Below are 22526 nucleotides of genomic sequence, written 5' to 3' on the forward strand. Positions count from 1 at the left end.
TTGATCTTGTTAAACCTGGTGAGATTCCCACGGGCCACTGCCTGATTTCTCCTTGGATAAAAATTACTGTTTCACAATAATTAATGCCTGGATTGCATTTGCCACTTTACTGATAATTGTTTCCTCTAAACAGCACTGCTCAAATGCTCTGACTTTTTAAATTTGAGCAGTGCTGTTTAGAGGAAACTATTGCAGAGTCATTGTCCCAGTATTCTCATAGTCCACAAGCCTTGCCTGGTCTGGGCTGAATGTGTATTGTTTCTGTGACTTTTACTTCAGTAATTATTTTTATAAATCTTTGCTTTTTAACTCCTTAAGTTTCTTATTTATTGTTGAGAAGGCTTTAAACCATAATAGTTATTTGTATCAGTCCATTGATTTGCAATCTCTACCAGCATACACTGTTAACTGGATGCACCAGTTGGTGTTTTTGTAAGTGTTACAGTGCTTCTTTTTCCTCCCCTCTTTTTGATTCGGGCACACTGAGAGCAGATCCAGCACTGAGCAAACCTGCTTGGTGATGCTGCACCAGAGCTTTTTAATATCCGGATGTGGCTTCAAACCACAGCGTGAGGTATGCACGTGTCATTCCTGTGGTGTGACAGGGAATGTTGATAACCCCCACCAGGCATTTCTGATTTTATACTTTATTTAAGGCGCTATCAGGAGTCCTGAGTTCAGTGATATAAGCTCCTGATAAAGGTTTTGAAATATCAGAGAATCCACGTTTTCTTTTGATCAGGTGTGCTGTGTATTTTTTCTCCGAGGACTCGGCTGCTGCTGGTAGGAAACTGCAGCAAAAGAAATGTCCGTGGGGGTTTTCCAGCAGTGCTCTGGCAAGGCTCTGCACCTCCACACTGCCCACTCTGAGGGCAGAGCTCTCTGCTTCTTGTTGGCCTGGATTTGGGAAGGCACTTCAGTGAAAAATACCTCAAGAGGAAAACCTACAGTGGTGCCTCTATTCTTGCACTTTTAAAATTCCACCTTCTTAGCTCTTGATGTTAAGTGTTTCCTTAGGTTTTTATTCCCTGTGACCTCTCTGTATGCTCAGGAAGGACTCTGAAACAGAGTGTGGTCTGTTGAGAAACACACAAAGAGATAAAAACAAACCCAAGTGTTTTGTGAAAATATGATGGGAAACATTAATATTAATGTTTGTTAAGAGCTGAGTGTGAGTGAGGAGCGGGCAGGTTGTGTTTTGTTGCTGTGTCCCCCTGGCTGGAGCTTTGGGAGTCAGAGGGGGTGGCCTCGACCCCAGTCCTGAGGGATGTCAGCTGCTGCTTTGTCTTGCAGGGCCAATGTGACACAGTGGATCAGGCACTGTGTGCATGGGTGGATTCTGGGAGTCCTTGTGTCAAGTTCACTTAATTTCTTTGTGGTTTAGCTTTCCTTTCAAGTTGTAAAATGGGAATATTATCATCCCCTTCTTAAAGCTGTTTGGGTCTAATGCTGATGTAAACACCAGTACTGCTTTCTCTCATTCTGATACCCATTAATATGGGAGCTGTGGGACATGCTGCACACATTCCAGAGCTTTCATGCTATAGTGCTTTTATGTGTGGGGCATAAAATATTGCTCATTTTTCCCCCAGAGCTGGTGTTTTTCCAAAGTAGAAGAGGAACATCTGCTATTGAGAGATTCAGTGTGTAAGTTTGTTAAGAAGCATGAATTGAGACCAGTGTTTGAGTGGAACACTCATTATATAGTGACCCAGAATTTATACTTCTTAACCACTACAATTCTTTTTGTGCTCTTTTTAGGGGGGAAGAGTGCTTTCTAATGAGTATTTGTCAGCAGTCTTATGCTACAAGAAATCTTTCAGGGATTTCAGTGTATAAACATTTCCTTAGTTACAGTTCTTTCTGTCTCCAAGGAAGAATTTTATTTGCAGAGAGAAATAAAGGAAAGGTTACCAACTGCAAATTTTCTGTGGTTTTGTTGGGTAGCTCTTGATAGTATCTCTTAAATGTCTAATTGAGGCACTGCCTCTTGAGGTAGAATTTATAGAAAGCCTAAAGAACTTTTCATCTTTTGGGAATGCCTGTGGTGGGAATAGCTGAGCAGGAGCAGTGAGACTGAATGTTTGAAGGAGATGAAATAGGTAGGTCAGTGCTTGGCTTTTATGAGGAATAACTGTGAGGTTCTCCTCAATACTTTATTTCTGATTTCCCAAGTCCAACAGCCTCGGAGTTATTGTGCTTCTGCATGATCTGGGTGTAGCCCTGGGAAGTCCAGGATCACATACCCAGCAGCCTGTGTCCAACCTTGTGCCTGTGACTCTGCTGGTCTGTCCCTTGGCTGGGTGGGCCTTCAGTTACAGCCCTGGTTATGTTTTCCAGTCAAATCAGCTCAAGTTGTCATCTTCGACTTGGTTGTTTTTTTTTTTTAAAGTCCATTATTTTCTCAAAATCCATCTTACTCTGGACTGTATTAAAAGGAGCAAGGAGTCTGAATTTACATGTGTGTGGGTAGTCCTGTCTTTCAAAGATTTTAACAGTAATCTAGAGAAATAAGGAAAGGGAGTTAGCATTAAGGTAATCAAAACATTGCTGAAGGCAGTCCGTGACACCAGCAAGCCCATTAGTACTGTTTTGTTTTAAATCTACCTTGATGCCTTTTAATGTTCTTTTTTGAGATAGTGAAATCCTTTTGGATGTAAAGGCAATGGCATTTTTTTGGGACAAGGTCAGGAACATCTGCTGGTATCTTGCAAAGTGTGCTGTGTTGTTCTTCCTAGCAGTTCTGAACACCCTCTTGTTGGGTTAATGCTTTGCCATCTGTTAACTTGATGATATTGTAATGAGGAGGGAGTTTATTGGTGAACCTCTGACAGCATTAAAACAGTGCTTTTATATCCCTTTTCCTCTTTCATCTCGCACTTGCTGATGTATTTCTGTTCATCTGCTCCCAGTTTTGCCCAGGTTGTTATTCTGTGTTTGCAATCTCTCTGGAACATGTACTCTGCTTTCAGCTCAATCTAGCAAGGCCTGAGAAATGAGTTTGTTGACTATGTAGAACTTCAATTGCCAAAGAACATCCTTGTCCAATTTACTCCTTGTGCATGTGCTTTCCCTCATGTAAGTGAGGAAAAATGTGATGTAACTCATGCAGTGACTCGCTGGCAGGGAGTGCCTGCTGCAGTGCCACGTACAGGCACTATGTGCAGGGTAATGTGGGCACTTAATCTGCTCAAGACAAGGTGAGTTTGCTGTAAAGTGGTGTTTTATATCTGTTAACTCTAAATGTGAAAGTCAGGCTTGAGTGGAGGAACCGATACTGTTGTTTCCCTGTAGAGCAGAAAGGTTTACTGTGAAGTTCTGTGGTTTTATCTTTTCTGTCTCACTGCATCAAGAATCTTCCTCTCCTGATTTTGTGAGACAAGCTTGGACAGTTTTTCATGTATTTTGGGCAATAATATTTGCAGGACCTTTCAAGAGAGCATTGTACCCTGAACATTATTGTGTAGAAACTGTCTTACTCTAGACTTTGTCATGGTTAGAGTCTGACATTGGTCTATTCTGTTGTTGTTCCAACTCTGTTAATTCTTACTTTAATAATTACTGCTTGTGAGGACATCACTCTCAGGTAACTGAGAGTTACCTCAGCCAGGAGCTGTGGATCCAAAAGACAGTAAGACTTGTGGATCTGTGTCTTAATTCCAGGAGATAGTCTTTAGCATGGCATGTTGCTTTGTGTCAGTACTTGCTGTCTTCCTTCCTGGCATACCAGGAGTTCCTCAAAATGGTTGTTGACTTTTATTTCAGGATTCATACTGATCCTTTTAAAAAAATACATTAAATTAATGCTGATTTATTTTTTTTTTGGCTAAGGCCAGATACAGTGCTTAGAAATTGTAGGTAATTTGCATTATTTGGCCCTAATGTAAGTTCATTGATAGCATGTATGGTCAGCCAACCTGGAATATTGCTTTGTTCTCTGTGCTGTGTGGTATTAACTGAGCATTTCATCTTGCAGAACAGTTACCTCATGTTGGTGCTTATGTTAGGCCACACCTATTGCTTCCTTTTATATGTAACAGAGGAGTAAGACATCCTTCTTCCAGAATAGCTTCAAAACACAAACAAGGCCAGATGTGAGGACTTAAGAAGTTCTGTGAAACCGTTCAAATCTTAACATTAAAGGTGTATAATTTGTCTAATTTTTGTAATGAACATACCATTTAGATTTTTTTTTCCCCCCAGCAGGAATAATTTTACATTTAAGGCTGTGCAGTAAGATAGGTAATCTTGAATTAGGAACTCCAGCTGAAATGCTGAAGAAAGCTAAATTGGACTACTTCAGGAAAAGCTGAATTTCATTTTAGAGCTGATCCAATGTAAAAGCTAAAAAAACTGAAAATCTGTCCTAGAAGCATTAAAAAATGGAAATACAAAGCAACCAGTAGGAAAAAGTTGTTATATCTATTGAAGTTTGGAAGAACATTTAGATGCAAATGAAAGCATATCCCTATGAATGTATATCAGCAATTAGGCTGCAAATATATTAGCAATTGGCTTAGATGTGTTTCTTTCAGGAATCAGCTATTATAAATTCTGTTCACAGTTTTTCTTTGGCTTTTGTGATTTAGATACATCTCATTTTTACCTCTCTTCTGAATGTAGTTCTGAAAACTAGAACACTCTTTTGTCATGTTGGTATTACAAGGCTATTGCTCCAGAGTCCTTTAGAATATAAAGAAATGTTTCTTCATGGAATTCTTGCAGTAATGTCAAATTTGTACAAATCTCCTGAGATTTGTGTTATGAATTTTTGTGCAGTGTAATGAACAACAGGTTTAAAATTATTTTAGACAATGAGACCAAGTTTTTATTTGGTTTAAAGTGGAAACACAACATGGTTGATAAAATACTGCAAAGAAATTGAGATTTGAATTCTGTCCAGCTATATAAAAGCTTCAAAATATATTTCTTGTTGTATTTATAGATAGGCTGTCAGAGCTGTTCATCTTGCTGATGGATAAACAGAGGAGTCAGTATTGCATTCCTCTCTGAGGATCACATTAAAGGGGAACCAGTCAGAATACTGTGGTCTGACAAAATCTGCACTGGTGGGATTTGATTGTGGTTGGATGAAGGATCTTGGTTTTTAAACATGCCATCATGTGCCACTGTGAATTTAGTTCATCCAAATGGGCAAGTTTATTCTAAACTTGGAAGTTTTCACTAAGGAGGTTGGCTGACTGGGATTTCTGGTTACTAGTTTTAAAGCTATTTTCCCTTACTCTTTTGCTGGGGGTTTTTGTGTTGGATCAGTGTGTTTAAGGGAAATGAAGTACAGCCAACATGAGGTATTACTTTACTGCCTGACTTAACATTTCACTGTATTTTTACACTGAAAATATTGCTGCTGCTCCTTTACTTCTTTTTCCCCATTGCTACCTCTGTGGAATTTTGTTTAAAATGAAGTTGTCATTTGTTATCTTTGAAGGATGAATCTTCAATATTTGGTGCTTTAATAAAACCATAGCTGTTAAAACAAGACAGTGCACCAGAATTCAGATCTTCTCCTTAAAATGTAGCTTCACATCTTTAGGCCATTTTCAGCATTTCCCAATCTCTATGAAAATCTTGAGAGGGTAGAAAAACTTGGAAGACAGAAGAGTTCCATGGGAGACATCAGAAAAATGTAAATAGCTCTGAAGAATTAGAACTAGTTATTTTGCAATAGTCATCTTTAAACTTCAGTTGACTTTTTCCTGGTTACTCTTATAGAGATCGTATCTAGCTTGCTGTATGCTTAGGAGGAGTTTCTTGTAGCTAGTTCTTGTGCATATTAAAAATGGCTGTAGCACAGAGGTCACTGAAAAGACTTCTGAGGATTTCAGACTTGGCTCCAGAAGCAACCTAAACTGTATCACTGGTGCTCTACCTCAACCTTAACAGCCTGTTAAGTATCAGATTGATATAAAGGTATATCATGCGCTTAAGCTTAAACAAATATCTTCATGTGACATTACCTGTAATATCTGGTGTACCATGAACACGTGGACCCCTGGTGGCCTAGTGGTTAGCATGCAGGACTCTCACTGCTGCGACCCAGGTTCGATTCCCCAGTCCCCCGGGCAGATGGAACTCGTTAGCCCTGTGAGGCCATCCATCTATGAGAAGGTCACTCTAAACAAACCTACGTCCTGAGGACCTCACTGCCATTGTCCAAGCTTGCTTGGCCCCGGCAGATGAACCTTAGGATTAAAGGGTGGGCTCAGTTCAGCGCATGCTGTGTCTCACCTAAAAAATCCATTGCGCAGGCTGGAAAGGTAAAAGACCTTTCCCAAAATCTTCGTTCGCGAAGACTGGCCATTATTATATATTATTAACCCAACATAACACAGGCTTTTTCACTGGAAATTGTGATGAATTGTAAGTGATAAACTAGAGTCAGTCTCTTGTTTAAGGGGCCCTTTGTGGCTGAAAGTGAGAAAAACGAGGACTTTGAAAATAAATAGCAGTGCTGGACTCTTATGTTTTCTTTCTAATGGCCATAAACACTGAGATGCCACATTTTTGCCTGGGGGGTTGGACATTCATACTTGGGCACAATGCTGTCCCAGGAGCTTGTAGCTGCTTATTTCCATTCTAAGATAAAATGATGACTCCTGCCATTCTGGAAGCTAACTGTTGCCATTTCTAACTAGCACTGGTATGTGCTTGGCTGGAGTTACAAAACTATAGGAAAGGATATTGAGCCTTTTTAGGACTGAAGTGCATTATTGTCTGTGGGGTTTTGTCACCTTATGTTATCAGGGAATCTCAATAATTTTGCACATCCCCCACCCCCTGCCCGAAGCCTGTAAAAATTAGGTCATTGCTTCTCTTCACATCTGTTTACAAAAGGGTTGGTGTTTATTTTTTGATAGGTAAGGAGACATAATTCAATAATATCTGGGATATCTTCCACTTGGGTAATCCTTCTAATTAATTTATGACTTGCTGTGGGGTTTTTTGTATGTAGTCTCTGCAGTGATTAATCAGAATTCTGAAACTGGCAGCCCATAACAGCGTTACAAAAGACAAAGACAAACCTAAAAATTGTGACCAATTAACTTCCTCTGGCTTCTTGAGAGTCATTTGTAGAGAGAAGTACTCCTCATCTCTGGGAAGTATCAGATGTACTTGAAATTATCATAACTGAATGTAACTTCTGATTTTCATGATGCCAGTGAGCATTTTGTGGAAGGTACCCTGTGACAATGACAATCAGTGCTAGACTTTAGCCTGTTTTGCATTTAAATTGGATACAAATGGGTACTAAGTCCTGTATCTGCTAAGGAACCTGTGCTGGTACTTTTTTACAGTAACTACCATGTTGTGCATAATTATCTTTCATTGAGCCCCACTAAACTGGGGAAAAAATGGAAGAGTCTAGAGAGAATGTGGAAAAGTTCCACCGAGGATCACAGAATCATAGAATGGCTTGGGTTGGGAGGGACATAAAGATCATCCCATTCCAACCCCCCTGCCATGGGCAGGGACACCTTCCACTAGCCCAGGTTGCTCAGAGATCCATTCAGTCTGGCCTTGGACACTTCCAGGGCTGGGGCAGCCACAGCTTCTCTGGGCAACCTGTGCCAGGGCCTCACCACCCTCACAGAGGATTTCTTCCTAATATCCCATCTAACCCTGCTCTCTGGCAGTCTGAAGCCATTCCCCTTTGTCCTGTCACTCCAGGCCTTTGTCAATAGTCCCTCTCCATCTTTCTTGAAGGCTCCATTCAAGTCCTGGAAGGCCAAAGTCCTCCCTGTGCTGGGGACCCCAGAGCTGGAGGCAGCCCTGCAGGTGGGGTCTCACCTGAGCAGAGGAGAAGGGCAGAATCACCTCCCTTGTTTCTCTTTCTCCCTGAGCTTTTGGTTTGCTTTTCTCTATGTGACAGCACAGAATTTTTCAGCTCCAACACAGACTTCCACAGGCACTTTTTCCTTGCACCTGTGTGGTTCTGCAGTAGGGGTGGGCTTAGCAGAAATCTTCCCAGTGGGAGAGGCAGCTCCATCACTGGAGCGTGGTGGCTCCCGTGGGATGGTAGTTTGTGGGAAGTGTACGTGAATTTATTTTACCATCTAGTTGGAGGTGCTAAATGGCTGTATAAAAAAAGTGAAGCAGAGCTGTGAGTGCTTCAGAGAGGAGCTGAGAAGTCTGGCTCTCTACGTGCTAAAAGTCTTGCCAACTTCTGAGTGAGATAGCAGGAAGAGGATGAGCAGGGAGGTGCACATCTGGGAATCGTGGCAGCTTGTCATTAGGTGTGATGGAGTTGAAAGTATCTAGAAGATGACCTAGTTTAATAACTGAGAGAGAGGAGGGAGGATTGTGGGAAGCTGCTGTTTTCTTTCTCTCAAAGTAGAGAAAAATTCCTCAGCCTTGAAAGAATGATGAGCTACTTTTGTTCCTCAAAAGAGTCGTAGTGTACATAAAAAGAGATGTTGGAGGGATTAAAGCTGTAATAGAATCAATAATGGATTAATATTAACCATAACCCAAGAATTAAATTAGCAGAAGTGTGCTGTAGGCCACACAATTATAGGAGGCAACCAGCAACAACAACAACAAAGAAAGAAGTTGAAAAACAGCTTGTAAAAATACAGAAGCTTTCTTACTGCAGTGATGGAAAGTGAGACCTATTCTTACTTTAACTACATTAAATGAAGTGAATAAAATCCAGCACATTTGTGCATATACTTTTAGGAAATATTTACTTTACAATGAGCAGTTCTGTGATTCAAACAATGCAGCTAATTATAAAAAGGTGCTTTGGAGGTATTGCTCTAAAGAGCATACATTACCATGAATTACTGTTGGCCATACTTTAGCTGGTTTTACAGCTGGGATTCTTCTGCTGCCAGATGAATTGGTTGGGACTGTAAAAGAGAACAAAAACGTCAAGTGCTAAATCTGTTCATCATGTTTCTGGAATATTAAAGTACTTCAGTGTCTGAGGAATGAAGGAGGGCAAAAGGAGATGCCTGTAGGAGAAACAGAGTATGCAAAAGTTGGAGGTAAGGGAACAATAATATACAGAGTATATAAAGATAAGAGGATATAGTGATTTTTTAAGTTATATATGAAATTAGCCAGGGAGAAAAGATAAATGATAATTGCTTTGAAATCTCCATCAGTGATGGGAAGAGTCCACAAAAGGAGCATTGCAAAAGGGAACATATAATGAGATATCTTACCTTTGAGTAGTACTTTCACAGATTAATACATTTTTAAAAATCTGTGATTTACTGCTTTAGAACACCATAAAGGTCTTCATGTTGTTGTTCATGTCACAGCCCAGTACTGTTTTGGAGCATGAAGGAATGTAAACGATAAATAAGCACACAAGACTGAAAAAACAGACATAAGCCAGTGCTCCAACCCCCTGGCAGTGCTGGCAGCTACAGCACAGGCTCCTGGTGTGGAGCCTTTGGGGTGGAACATCCTGAGGGTGCTGAGCTGTCTGTCCCACCACTTCTGCTGGTCCTCACTGCAAGGGTTAGAATGTTCTGTGGCCTCCAGCCTCGTGTATTCTTTCCCCAGTTGGTCTTGTGCTGTTGTTGTCTCGAGTTTACCCCCCTGAAGGTTCTATCCTGTGCATACCTGTTCCTCTCCTGATGTCTCCCAGGAAGCAAAATGCACAGGACCCTCCAAACTCTGGCTCTTCCAGCCATGTTTTTTTAACTCCAGTAGCCTTTACTCTGTGGAAGGATGTAAGCTGGGTGTTTGTTTTTTTCTTTATGTTTTGGTTTTGTTTGTCGTTTTTGTTTGGGTTTGTTTTATTTGTTTGGTTTTTCCCCTTTTGAGTTTATGTTTTCAGAATTACGCTGATGGTATTTATTTCAGTTTTGGGGAGATAGAGATTGTAATCAGAGACTGAAGTCCCATGAATAACTGGCTGCTATCAGTGAAGGAATGAGCAACAGTACAGCTGCTGGTACAGGAGCTGGTGGAGAGCCCTGGAGGGACTGACTGCAAGCAGATCCTTCACACTCTGCTTGCATTTAGAAAAACATCTAAATGTTGGATAGTGGGAGAAAAGAGCAGAGGAGATTTAGTTTGGACATGGACATGTAAAGTTGGACATGGACATGTGAAGTTGCCCACCCTGTTGGGTCAGAGGAGCAGGTCTCTGGTGTCCTGAGGTGCAGAGGCAGCAGAGCCCATGTCTTAATAGCCTCAGTCTGCTCAGAGCAGTTACCAGGGTAGAAAAGGAATGTTTTGTTCATTCTGTGAATGTAAATAGGGCAGACTGGTCTTTTGCTATTTCCACATCCTTCCAAAGTCTGGTGGGTTGGAAAGTTGCATACAAATCCTTCATAAAACTGTCTTTCATAGAACAGGAAAAAACCCCTCTAATTTAGAAAAGACCATACAATCTAACTATCAAGCCTGGACTGGATTAAAGCACACTGATTTCTGTAGCTGTGGCAACTTTCTGTGTAACCTCCTATTTTGAGAAATGGAGTCAAGGATAAGATTATTAAAACATTCCTCATATCTGATGCTATTGTTGTGATAGTATAGAACATTATTTCTCTGTATGTGGCCTTATTAAATATAACAGCAAAGCTAAATCCAAATATTTCCTTTTGTTGTTTTCCAAAGGATTCATCCCCCTGAATTCTTCAAGAAAAAATATGCTGTGGATGAAGCCCACTACGTGACTGAGGTGAGTTGTCTGTGTCTCCAGGTATTTTTTGCTGTGAATACAAAATCAGTAAGTGGCAATGACTTTGCTTAATTTTAGTCCTCTGCTTACTGCCTGTCTCCTGACTTAGTGAGACCTTCTCTCCCTCTGCCTTTACTGGAAAATGTCCTGTCTTTTAAAGCACTTGTAAATTATTTTTTTTAAGGCTGCTCTTAAAGTTCTTAATCCAAAGGCAGTCTCGTAAACGTGTTCTGGGCATGATGAGACCCGTCAGTCTGTGTCTTTATCCAGCAGAAATTGTCACTAAATACATTTTTTGCAATGCCTTGCAGATTTGAGGAGATTGCTGTCAGGGAGGTTGCACATCCTATCCCTGACTTGGGAGCCTACCTTTATTTTATGCCTCCGAACAGCTGGGAGGAAAGGCTGCCTGCCTCACTCTTATTTTCTGTAGAATCACCTTATTACTTGAATAAGCAATTATATTCACATTTCTAAGTGCAAGTGTGCCTTGCTTAGTTAGGTTTGTCATTTAATTTCTGAGCAGATGTTTGTATCCTTGTGCACCTGGCCAGCTACCTTTCCTTTGGTAGGAAGGCTCAGCAGGGCGAGGACAGTATTCCTGCCAGGCTCTGTGGGGGATTTTCATGGACAGCAAGCTTGAAGAAGACGACTCTGATACTTCTGTTCCTGCAGAGCACTAACTCTGACTCTCCAGACCAAAAATTTTGCTCTTGTCAGCTGTGAGGAGGTTTCATTTCATTTTCATAATGAGTCCAGCTACGAAGTGAAGTTTGATCTGTATGCCAGGAGCTGGGAGTGGAGGAAGCTGTGGGGAGGTTGCTTTTTGACATGTGTGAGTTGGAGTCGTGTGGAGTGCAGGCACTCCAGTGCTCATCTCTCAGACAGGGAAAATTGCAAGTGGGAAATACGTGTTTTAATTTTAAAAATCACATTCTTTTGGGTCACCTTAGTTGTCTTGGGTCACTCTCCATCAACAAATGTCTTTATTGCATGCAGAGGTCAATGAATGCCAGGGGAGGCAGAAAACTGCTTTATTGGACTCACAAGTTCATATTTAGAGGGTTTAGGGTTTACATATTCAACAGGGGGTTTGAATATTCATTCTATTAAAATTGGAGGGTTTCACAAGGATGACATCAGGGAAAAACCCAGGTTAACACATCTTGGGGTCTTAGGAATTACCTCATGGGAAAAACCCTACTTTATCTTGGGGGATTTCATGGGGGAAACAAGTAACACAAAGGGAGAGATAAAACCCAAAAGGTTTTCTGCACAGGTTTGATGAGATCAGGGCATGGTTTCTCTGGGCTTGGGCAGGACATTCCAAACCCATGACATCAATGGATCCTTGTCTGGACTCTAGATGAAGGTTTTTTTCCCAGTCTCTGTCAGCCCAAGGCTTTTGTTTAAACCTAGCAGTTTTCTTTTTCTCATATCCAAAATTTGGAACCCAACAAGTGCAGTTCTATTCTCTGCTTCCTTGCTGCCTAAGAACATCACTAATGGGAAAAAAGAGCTCTTTATGTGGACCAGCAAATAAAATTAAAAAATAAAGGCTCCTTTCCACCTGGACTATATGTATTGAAGTGAGAAGCTGTTGGAGCTTGCAACAAAACTGTTCAGCTCTCCAAGGTTCTTTCTATAACTTTTGCCTGGTTTGCCAAAGAATTGGTTTGCCACTATCAGGACACCAGGGGCCTTATTTATTAATAAATAACCAACCAGTGTGTGTTATCCTGATGTTTCATGAGATTAAGAAACAAAAAAATAAAGGGTGGAATCGGTATTTTTAAACTTCACTACCATATGCTTTCTTTTGTTAATATCATTAGTGTTTTATTAAACTGGTTTAAAGTTGGTAGAACTGTGCTCTGTGGAATTATGTCACATGTTCACTGCCTCAGGAAATGTGGAGTTCAGTGCCCACCTTTTGCAGCTGCTCTGAAAGCCCAGCTCTCCACAAGCCCAAAGATTTTGTTCTTAGTTTGTGAATGTTTGAAGGAGACTGAGGGAGCCTAATAAAAGGATTAGTCAGTAAATTTGACTAATTTACCAGTAATAACAGTAAATGTTCATTGCTAAGCATTTAGCACATTGTAACATAATAGTATTAATGCATATGTGTTTTATATGCAGTAGTGTGTTGAGGGTACTCAGTTGGTCCATATTTCTGTGTGACATTACAACTTCTTGGCTCATATGTTGTGTCTTCCTAATGATGACAGTAGATTTAAACTTAAGTGTAGTTGGTATTTATGTCTTTAAAGGACACCACCAACCTGATCACTGCATTTTTGTCTAAATATTTGTATTCTGCTGTCTCTTATTGCATGTCTCAGCTAATGCAATATCTGAAAGGTATCAGGGGAACGTTTTTGTCTTTGCAGCTTGTTCACTTTTTATGCAGTGAATATTGATGACATTGATATCAGTGTGATTATGAGGAAGAAAAAAAAGAAAAATAACAGCAATCTAAAACTTCTTTTTAGATATCCAGTGTCTTGGCTTCGAAGAAACCTGCTGTGCTTCTCACTTTGGTAAGTCATATTCAGATGAATAAATTTTCCTCAGGAAGGAGATCAATTTGTTTAGTGTTTCTTTGCACTGTCTCTCCCTCTCTTTTCCTCCCAGCCTTATGCCAAATTTGAGGCCACCTGTGTATAACAATTTAGTCTTCTGGGCCCTCTATGATTTCAAGATTTGTAACCTGTGGCCTCATCCAGTCTTCATTCTGTCTGCCCAAAGGTTTGTTGGTTTTCTGCTAAAACATGGCAAGCCTGTCTAACATCAGCCATGCTCCTGGTCCTGTCTGCAACGACTCCAAACTCCGTTTTCCTCTTCTGCTGCTCTGGTCATGTCATGGGCATCTTTGGGCTTTCCTGTGGGAATCCCACAAGGATGCAGGGAATACTTTTTCCACATGGAGTGGTTGAGTAAGAACAATTTCTGGGAGGAGGGAGACAACATGAAATGCCTGCCAAGTATTTTGAATGGTGCTTGCTTATTTCTTTGGAAGAAGGATGAATGAGTAGGGGTAAAGACTGCAAGTTCCTTCTTCCCTGTCACCTCTCTCTGTTGCTTTCCTGGTTTACAGATTTTTGTAAACCTCTCACTACTAAGAGTATCTGTTTTATTGTCTCCAGTATATATAAGAAATGATTTGCTGACTCTGAGCTTTCCCTTACAGCAAATGCAGTGGCAGCTCCTGGATTTCTTTTCCCATAATAGTGATCAGACAGAAGTCTTAACAAAAAATCCCTTCTCAAGAAGTCGCATGGCCTGAGATCTGAATTCTTTATCCTTTAAGGACAGAGGCCCGAAATAGTTTTTAGTCTTTCTCCCACTTATATTTGTATACACATATATACACTTAAAAGATGCCCCTATGGCTTAATTTCATGCTCCTTAAGAGAAATGAGGGAAATGGAAGGTTTGACCATCCTGTGCTTCTTACTGTGCATTTCTGCCCGTGGAGTTGTTGCGTAGTTATCGCTCTGTGAGCATCCTGTTGTAATCAGGAATTTTCACATGATTTTTGGCTGAGAGGATGGTGCTCTGGGGCTTTCACAGCTCCCACTGCCATGAAGAAGTATTCAGAGAAGGGAAGAGTGCTTCCCTTTCCGCTGGCTGAATGGAAAGCTGGTCCTCTCCTGCTGTGGTCTCATTCCAGGTACAGACCTGGAATGCTGCTCTGCAGGGTTTCCCAGGCACATGTCAGAAGTGTTCCTCTGCTGTGTAGCAGCCAAAATACTCTTGCTTATGCTGCTTGCTTGAATGGTAAGCTGTAGGGGAGCACAAACAAATTTAAATAGTAAGCATTGCTAAGGCAGGGCGTAATAATTTATTTTAAAATGAAATTACTTTAGAAGAAGCCTTGCCTGTTTTTCATTCTCCTGCCCTTTATAATCATTACAAAGGTCTCACAGCTCCCTCTCAAGACAAGGGCATTAGAAATCAAAGCTTGTCTTTTCCTAAGCAGCACATCCTGAGTTCTGCACTGGTCTCCTGTGAAGCTGATTATTTCTTGTATTGAACTGCATTTGAACAAACAGTCTGGGGCTTGGTATTTACAGTGATTCAAGTAAACTTATGTGTAAGTTTTCCTAAAGACTTACTGAAATCAGGTTCTCTCCATTATTTAAATTTTAAATACCTGGACTTGGCTCAGAATCATGGTCCTTTTTAATCTTTTTCCTCCCAGCGTGGTGTTAACACTGACAGTGGAAACGTCTCCAAAGAAGCTTCATTTGAGGGCATCAGCCAGTAAGTGACAAGGCTTTTTTATACACTAATTGTTGCATGGTTACGTTGAACTCATTTTATATTTCAAATTAAATGATGTTTTTTCCTAATGACAGGATGTTGAATGGCAGATCAGATACTGAACATTTTATTTCCAAAGAAATTTTGATACATGTCTCTAATGACTTGAAATAGAGAGGGGTTTGGGGTTTTTTTGATCTCTTTTCCATCTAAGTTAGTCCAATGTTTCTCTTTTTCTGTGTTTGATGTAACTATTTAATTCCAAATAGACCCATCCTCATATGTACATTTCCACTTTTGGGATTGGAATATTTGATTTTCAGATTTCAGAAAAATTAATCTTTAAGAATAGCTTCTTTCTCTTACTGACTTCCTTGCACAATATTAAGCTTGATATCAGGGATTCTGGTAGGCACAATCTTCTGAAAAGATGTCACATTACAGGTATAAAATAAAATCAGAAATTACAAAAAATAAGATCACTTCATTGCCTAGATGTGATCTTTTAGTGTCCCTTGATGTTGTCTTTTTATGAAGTTTGGCTACTAGTGGGCTTAAAATACCTTCCTGCCTTTGGTATTTTGGAAAGGCAGAAAATAAAAATACATCACAGCTTGCTCTGGGATGCGAGGATGAGGGGCTCAATTTTTAATGAAATACAACTGTCTGTTCTGTTCTGATATCTGAAAATGAGATCACTTTCTGTTTTAGCTCAAATGTATGGCAAAAAAGAAACACGTCCCCCCATTAAAAAGCCTGTTAAAATAAACACTGGTGCTGAGATGCTGAGGCCTTTTTTTATGGTCCTTGAGTCCCACTCACTCCACTGTATTTTCTCCACCTCTGTCAGCAGCATGTTAATCCTGCAGTGAGGATGTTCCTGCACAGAACTTGCTGCAGGTTTGGGCACTCATTGGTATAGTCTGAGAGCCTTTCTGCTGGGATCATCTTTTCTCTGTGTCAAGTGATCTGGAATCTGATTCCATGATAACATGGAATACATGTTATGCATTTATGGGAACATAAATGCATAAATGGGAACTTAATGGTTCTGTCAGGGTTTTTTGAGGACCAAGGTGCCAGGCATTTAAACATCTTTTGTGAATTAAATATGAACTATTCCATAATACATAATTCCATTAATACTTTTAATGAGTGTTTGGTGTCTGTTCTGCTGTTACAACCAGTGTGAATTCTGTTGCTTTGACCACATAGATAGTCATCTTATGCTCTCCAGGTACAGGTGGACTCCAAAGTCTCTGTCCAGTTTTATCTGAGACACCTCTGCTTGAAATATAATCAGTTATTAACTCCAGCAGTGATTCTTTATTGGAGTGATGTACAAAGGTCTGTTTGAAGTACCAAAAAACCCTTTTTCCCCCTCTGAATTTCACTAAACACTAGAGTTTAATTAGTAAGACATTCACTAGTCAACATAAAGCTAGGAAGCCACTCCATGTAGCACTTGATTCGAGATTTTAATAGCATGTCTCCTACAACACTTAAAGGGATTAATGATGTTTAAGCACTGGCTTCCTGGTTAGGGGTAAAGACGCTGTTGGTGTGCTCCAGGAGTGCTTCTCCATTCTTTGGGGGTGATTGCCAGCTTTTTAGCAGACACTTCTCCTCTGAGACTTGGCACGAGCTCAGCCCTCTCCACCCCTAGGCACTAGGTCATTCATTTTGCTCCCTTTGACAGCTCTGGTTGGTATCTTCCCCTCCAGTGCTCATGGTATGGAAGAGCATGCATTGATTTTGTTGTTGGATCAGCTCCCCTCATCTGACAGATCCTGTGCCCTCAAACCACTTGTTGCTCCAGCTTTCCCTTAATCTTCCTCATGCTGCTTCTGTCTCCTCCCGGACTGTCATGTCTCTGTGTGCTTGGTCCATCAGGAGTCCAGAGGAGGGGGAGAGCTTCCTTCTAAACTCTGCTCTCCTCAGGTTTTTCTAACTGTGTGTATAAACCAATCCATTTTATATTTGTTTTCAACACAGACCCAAACCAGTTCCAGCATTCCTGCTTCTCCGCCTCTCCTGGAGTGAATCTTTCCTTTATAGAAACATGTATTTTGGATGTGTCAGTTGTTTCCTAGGGGATTAAACCCACAGAGTTTATACTGAGCAGTGTGTTCCCTCAATCTGCCCTCCCTCCCTCCTGCCTGTGGCTGTGCCTTGCTGGCTCTCTCCATCCTTGGCTCTGCCCTGGTGAAGATGCTCTTATTTTATTCCTTGGCCCCTGTTTATTTCTGTTTTCTGGCTGCCTGGCCAAGATCTATTTTCTTGCCAGGGCCCTTTTGTGTTCCTCCTGCTCCCATATGTGTTTTTTCTCCTAGGCTGACTTGGCCCAGTGTGGGGGTTTTTTGGGTGATGGATAATACTGGAAATAATGTATAATTTCCTGAAAAAGCTGAATCATGCTCTCTTTAGAGGCTGTTCCTCAGCTTCTGTCAAGAAGCTGTCTTTTTCTTGCCCTAATGATGTTGCTTCCCTGCCTTTTTGAACTTTTTGAACTTCTTCTGGAACATTATTACCTAAGCTATTTGATTAATTTTTGTGGTGTAACCAATAATCATTTGAGGCAAAGTGACGGCACGGTGGTCGTGGGTTATTTCTGTGCCCTGAAGATCAACCCTGAGTCATTTTTGTCGTGCTAGCAGTAGTCAAACTTGATTTTATCCTGATTATAGAGCCCATAATAGTGAATTATATCTTGGTTTTCATTAGTTCCTGTGTTGCCCTCGGACAGAGACCGGTGGGATGTGGGGAGTTGCCCCAGTGAGCACAGGGTGGTACCATGTGAGGTTCAGTGGAGGGACCAGTCTGGGACAGGGGCTTAGGGCAGGAGACCTGCACTGTTCACTAACCCTGCATTCCTGGGAACTCCCCCCAGCTCAGCTTTGTTTGCAGCTGTTGGGAATCCTGCAGAAGTGACTTGCTGTCTCTTGCTCTAGGTGCCTTAATCATCTGGAGATTTCTAAAAGCAGATTTCCGAAGCAGTTCTAATGCTTTCTTTTCTAGAAATACATATTTCTGTTTTCTAGTAAAGGTCACTTCTGTGTTTGTGGGTTTTTTCCCTAATTCATAGACCCGTTTTTCAGACTGGAAAATGTGCAGGATTTTTTGAGTCTAATCATGTCAGTTATGTAGCCCTTGTAAAAATGCTTTGGGAGGATGTGACTCACCACACAGAAAATGGATTTTGAACCTGTGTGGTTGAACAGTACTGTCCCATATACTTTAAAACACTGTTGAATAAATCATTACTCACTGTGTTGACAGAGGTTTTTTCAGCCTCAGAATCAGTTGATGTAAATGACAGACAGTTTAAGCAATTGTACCTAATATTTAAAGTTTTGCAGTGAATTCCTTTCCCTCAGAACTGCACTTGTTGAGTATGGCAGTGAAGACCACCTAAATGGCCTTTTTTCATACTGATAATGAAGTCAGTCATTAGGAGAAGGACTCTCCATGTTGAGGAGGAGAAAATTCTATAGTTGTGTATCAGTGTGTTTTAGATTGTTATCACTGTAGACACACAAAGTGTATTTGTTAAACTGACAAAAAAGAGGTCTCATTATACCCTGCTACTATACAGGAGGTGTAGATATCTAGATTTTTTTAACTAATGAATTTGTCTTGCATGTTAAAGGACAACTGAGTACGAAATCAATTGGGACATGCCTTTAAGTGTACTATTTCTTAGTTCTGTGTTGATTAAATGGGAGCATTAATATGTTACAGATTGCAACTGTAGCAAATGTCAATTTGTTTTCTTCCTCAGGACCACATATCTCATCATCTAAGTATTGTCAATTTGCAAATTGCAGAAAAATGTAGAATTAAATTGCTCTGCGTGATCCTCTTAACATTAGGGCAGTACATGTTTTGTAAGAGTAAGTTGTTTACTGTCTAGTGAGATCAAAACTTTGCTGGGAGGCCAGGGTAGGGTGATTTTATGTGGGGGTTTGTGCACAAAAACTTATGTGAATTAAACACTGTTTGTGTACTTGCTGGTGAAAAGCTTGAGCATAAGCAGTAACTTTTAGGATGTGGTTTGTTTAGCTGCCTTGTGGGTAAATGTCCTGGTTCTGGCCAGGACAGGGTTAATTTTTTGCAATAGCAGGGAGGGGGCATGGCCAGGACCCCGATTTATTCTGTCCCACCTCACATCTTTGCTGGGGGCAGGGAAACTCTCCCTCCCTTGGGAGGAGAAGGGGTTCCTTCCAGCGGAGAAATGTGGAGGGTCCAGTATTTTGTCTATTGTCAAGGTTTTTTCCATGCAAATAATTTGTTTGTTTTATACCTTTTGTTATTAATACTGCTGCCTAACTGTTCATTTTCTTATCTCATTGCTGTTCCCAGTAAATTGTTCTTATCTCAGCCCGTGATCTTTGCCTTTTGTGCTCCCAGCTGGAAGCGGTGGTGTGGTTTTAGTGGGAGCACTAATTTGGGGAGCACCATTCCTAAAGCACGGCAGTAACCAAAGTGAGGTGGAATTTGAGTCACCTGCCTTAGAAATCTCACAGCTGTGAACAGGGGGCCTTGCAGCCACTCACACAGGACCCACAGGCTGAGTGGGGCTGAGACAGTTCGATCCTTAACTGCCTTGAAAAAGCGACCTACAATGGATTCTCTCCCACATACGAATTGCTGTTGTGTCCTGGAGGTCTAACATCTTGTTTTCTTCCTGACACTGCATCACAGTCTTTCAGGTGAGGGAGAAAACTGCTGTTCTCCTGATGACCTCCTGGCTCTCCTGCACCCCCAGGACCCTCCTGATTCAGACCTGCTGCCTCTCTGTGTGTTTAATTAGCTTCCCCAGTTGACAGCAACTAGGATTTTAAGGAGCTGCCACGTAGTAGGTGGTCCCAGCCAACAGGTAAAACTTGCATTTCTGGCAGCACAGACAGCTCAAGAAGAGCCTTTATGGGCAGGAAAGGTGAAATCCAGGGACTGCAATGCAGATGGTGCATCTCTGTGGCTGAAATGGCTTTTCTGAAAGTGTTATTTGAGATATTATAAGCCTACACCAGTGTACAATTTTTCCCCTATTTCCTAATGCTCAGATGAGATAGTCTTCTGTTGTGAGGTCCATGTTTGGCTCATTTGCTTTGGATTTCATCCATTGCTGCTTGTTTTTAAAGTGAACACGTCAGGTTCTCGAAATGTGGATTTTCAGAGTCCAAGTCAGCTGCCTTCTGTAACTGCCCTTCCCTGCCCTTTATTTGCTTTTGTTCCTTTACAATAACCATAGTTTACTCTTATTTGCATAGAGCTGGTGTTGGAGCTTTCTGCAGTGCTGCAGTGTCTCCTTACACATGCTGTCATTGATCTGTTTTCTGTCTGACATACTGATGACAATTATTGAAAGTTTTCTGTCTGTTGTTACAGCTGCAGCTTAATTCTTCTGTGTCTTGGTTTTCTGTGGTGGTGTCAGTTGGTGTGCTTTCCAGCCAGGCAGGGAGCTCAGGCTTTTGGGCTGTTAGAAATTTTATAGATTGATTTTCACTATGTCATTCATATCTTTTCCTCTGTATAAATTTGTATTTTATTGTCTCTTCCATTCTAGAATAATTTCTACATTGGTGTACATAGGTAATAATTTTTGTGATGGTGATGATTAAATTGAAAATGTGCCCTTTAGATACTTTCTTTTTTCCAAGTGACCAATTTTATTCCATAATGATGCATTGTTCTGTGACTGGTGGCTTTTTGTATTGAGTTGCCTTTACAGTGATTTCTCATTAATACCCATAATGCTGAATATCATACAGCTTGTCCTTGCTGGATGTTGTGATAAGTTTTTGTTTTGTATCTTGCATAGGAACACAGAGCTATTAGCCTTCTCCTTATTAGGATTTTGTAAGTTTATGAGCATCTGTTTCTGAAAAAGAGAAACATAGAGGTTGTTTTCTGCTTTCTGAGGATGCAGGAAGACCCTTGTACAATTAGAAGTGACTTCTAAATAATTTTTAAAATTGGATTTGTGCTTAGTTGGTCCCTTCTGATGTATAAAGAATGGTTAATAACCTGGAATAGATTTAATTTTTCCTTCAAAAATGTGGGAAAATGAATTGTTGCCTTACAACGTACTTTTGAAGAACTACTGGGAGCCTTGGAGCATTTGAATTCTCTTAAAAGCCATAACTGAGGAGCCAACAGTCCTGAGTCAGACAAAAATATCCTTGATGCAGAACACTCCTCAGGCATTTAAATTGTAAGCAAAAAACCTCCTTGAACAATGTTTGAAAATCCATTTGTGTTCCACCTAATTACTCAGCTTCTTACTCTATTGGCCACTATAATATTATTGTTTAAAGAACCTCAAAATAGTTCCAAGAATACATGAATTGCCAGTGTAGAAAATAAACAGAAAAGCAATTAAGTGTTAGAGGCCAAGGTGAGGTGGAAACTTCTGCTTTGGCTCTTCTGTGGCTTGGAAAAGACATGGAGAAGTTGTTTTCCTTTTCACCATCCTCTAAGGAAGCTTGTTTATCAAATGCCACCTTCTGTGCACACAAAAATGGGAAGGCATAAAACAAAGGCCAAAATCAGCAATTCCCTGTGTTTAATTTCATTGAAGGGTGTTGGAGGAGCAAAGTTAAAATCACAGCATAGTTTGGAAGGGATCTTTGGAGGTCAGTCTGGTGGAAGAGGGGTAATAAGTATGTCTCAAAAATACTGTTACTCTGGGGTCTGCACATCCTTAAAATGACATGTCTGATTTATTCTTATGTATTTAAGAACTAAATGCAGTGAAGGTGAGTGTGTTCATTCTCCTCTGTGTTGAACTCTCATACAGTATTTGCTTTCACTTTACTGCCTCAGAGAAGACACAGTTAAAAAAAAGAGTAAATACATGTGTCTGGCTGCTTTTTTAATATTGGTGTCTTTTGGTTTTTTGTAGATTTAATGTGAACAACAAAATCCTTCATCCTGAAATTGCAGAATGGTGAGTAGCATAAAACCTTCCTCTTTGAGTACTGTTGAACATGCTTTTATTGTGCCATTGCTGCAGAGAGATTCCTTCTGCAGAAGCCTCCTACTTTACAATGTGAGTTTTAATTTTAAGCTGATTTCATGTTATGGAGTGGAAATAATGTATACAAGTAAAAATAGGGCTAGGTAACAGCATTCAAAAGTGAAGAATTTATGTAACATTTCTTTAACATTGTGCCTGGATACACATTTTTATAGGATGTGTTAGGAGTTAAATCACATTCATGTAAATATGAATTTGTATGAATAGGAAAAGAACTGAGGGTTATTTATATTCTAGCAACAGAAATCAAAGGTAGATCAAAACTTTGTCTGAACAGCTAGTATTTAATTAGGTGTTATTACTTCTCTAGGATTTATTTTAGCAGCCTTAATTTTGTTGAATTATTATTCATGTTACCATACTTTGTAATTCTGTGGGAATTCTGGTGTAGCCTATCTGGAATAGACAAATTAGAGTGTGACTAAGTGCAAAACTACTGCATTTTCCTAGTTTTCCTCTTTTGATCAGTGTTGCTGACTCTGCTTCATAACTAAGGCTTTCTAGTTTTCCATTTAGGAAATTAACTGAAGAAAGAACATTTTTGTTACTGAATCA

General features: G+C 40.4%; 1 protein-coding gene across 3 annotated transcripts in view; it reads left to right on the forward strand.

The window, feature by feature from the left end:
* PEPD (peptidase D) overlaps nt 1–22526 on the forward strand; it is a 145049-nt gene that overhangs the window by 13144 nt on the left and 109379 nt on the right. For all 3 annotated transcript variants that reach the window (XM_027701541.1, XM_027701543.1, XM_027701542.1), the window contains 4 exons: nt 10600–10663; nt 13156–13203; nt 14868–14929; nt 21837–21881. In XM_027701541.1, the coding sequence (XP_027557342.1) occupies nt 10600–10663; nt 13156–13203; nt 14868–14929; nt 21837–21881 (219 nt within the window). The remainder of the gene's footprint in view (nt 1–10599; nt 10664–13155; nt 13204–14867; nt 14930–21836; nt 21882–22526) is intronic.

This window comes from Neopelma chrysocephalum, unplaced genomic scaffold, assembly GCF_003984885.1.
Source record: "Neopelma chrysocephalum unplaced genomic scaffold, ASM398488v2 Primary Assembly neopelma1_159, whole genome shotgun sequence".
Classification (NCBI taxonomy): Eukaryota; Metazoa; Chordata; class Aves; order Passeriformes; family Pipridae; genus Neopelma; species Neopelma chrysocephalum.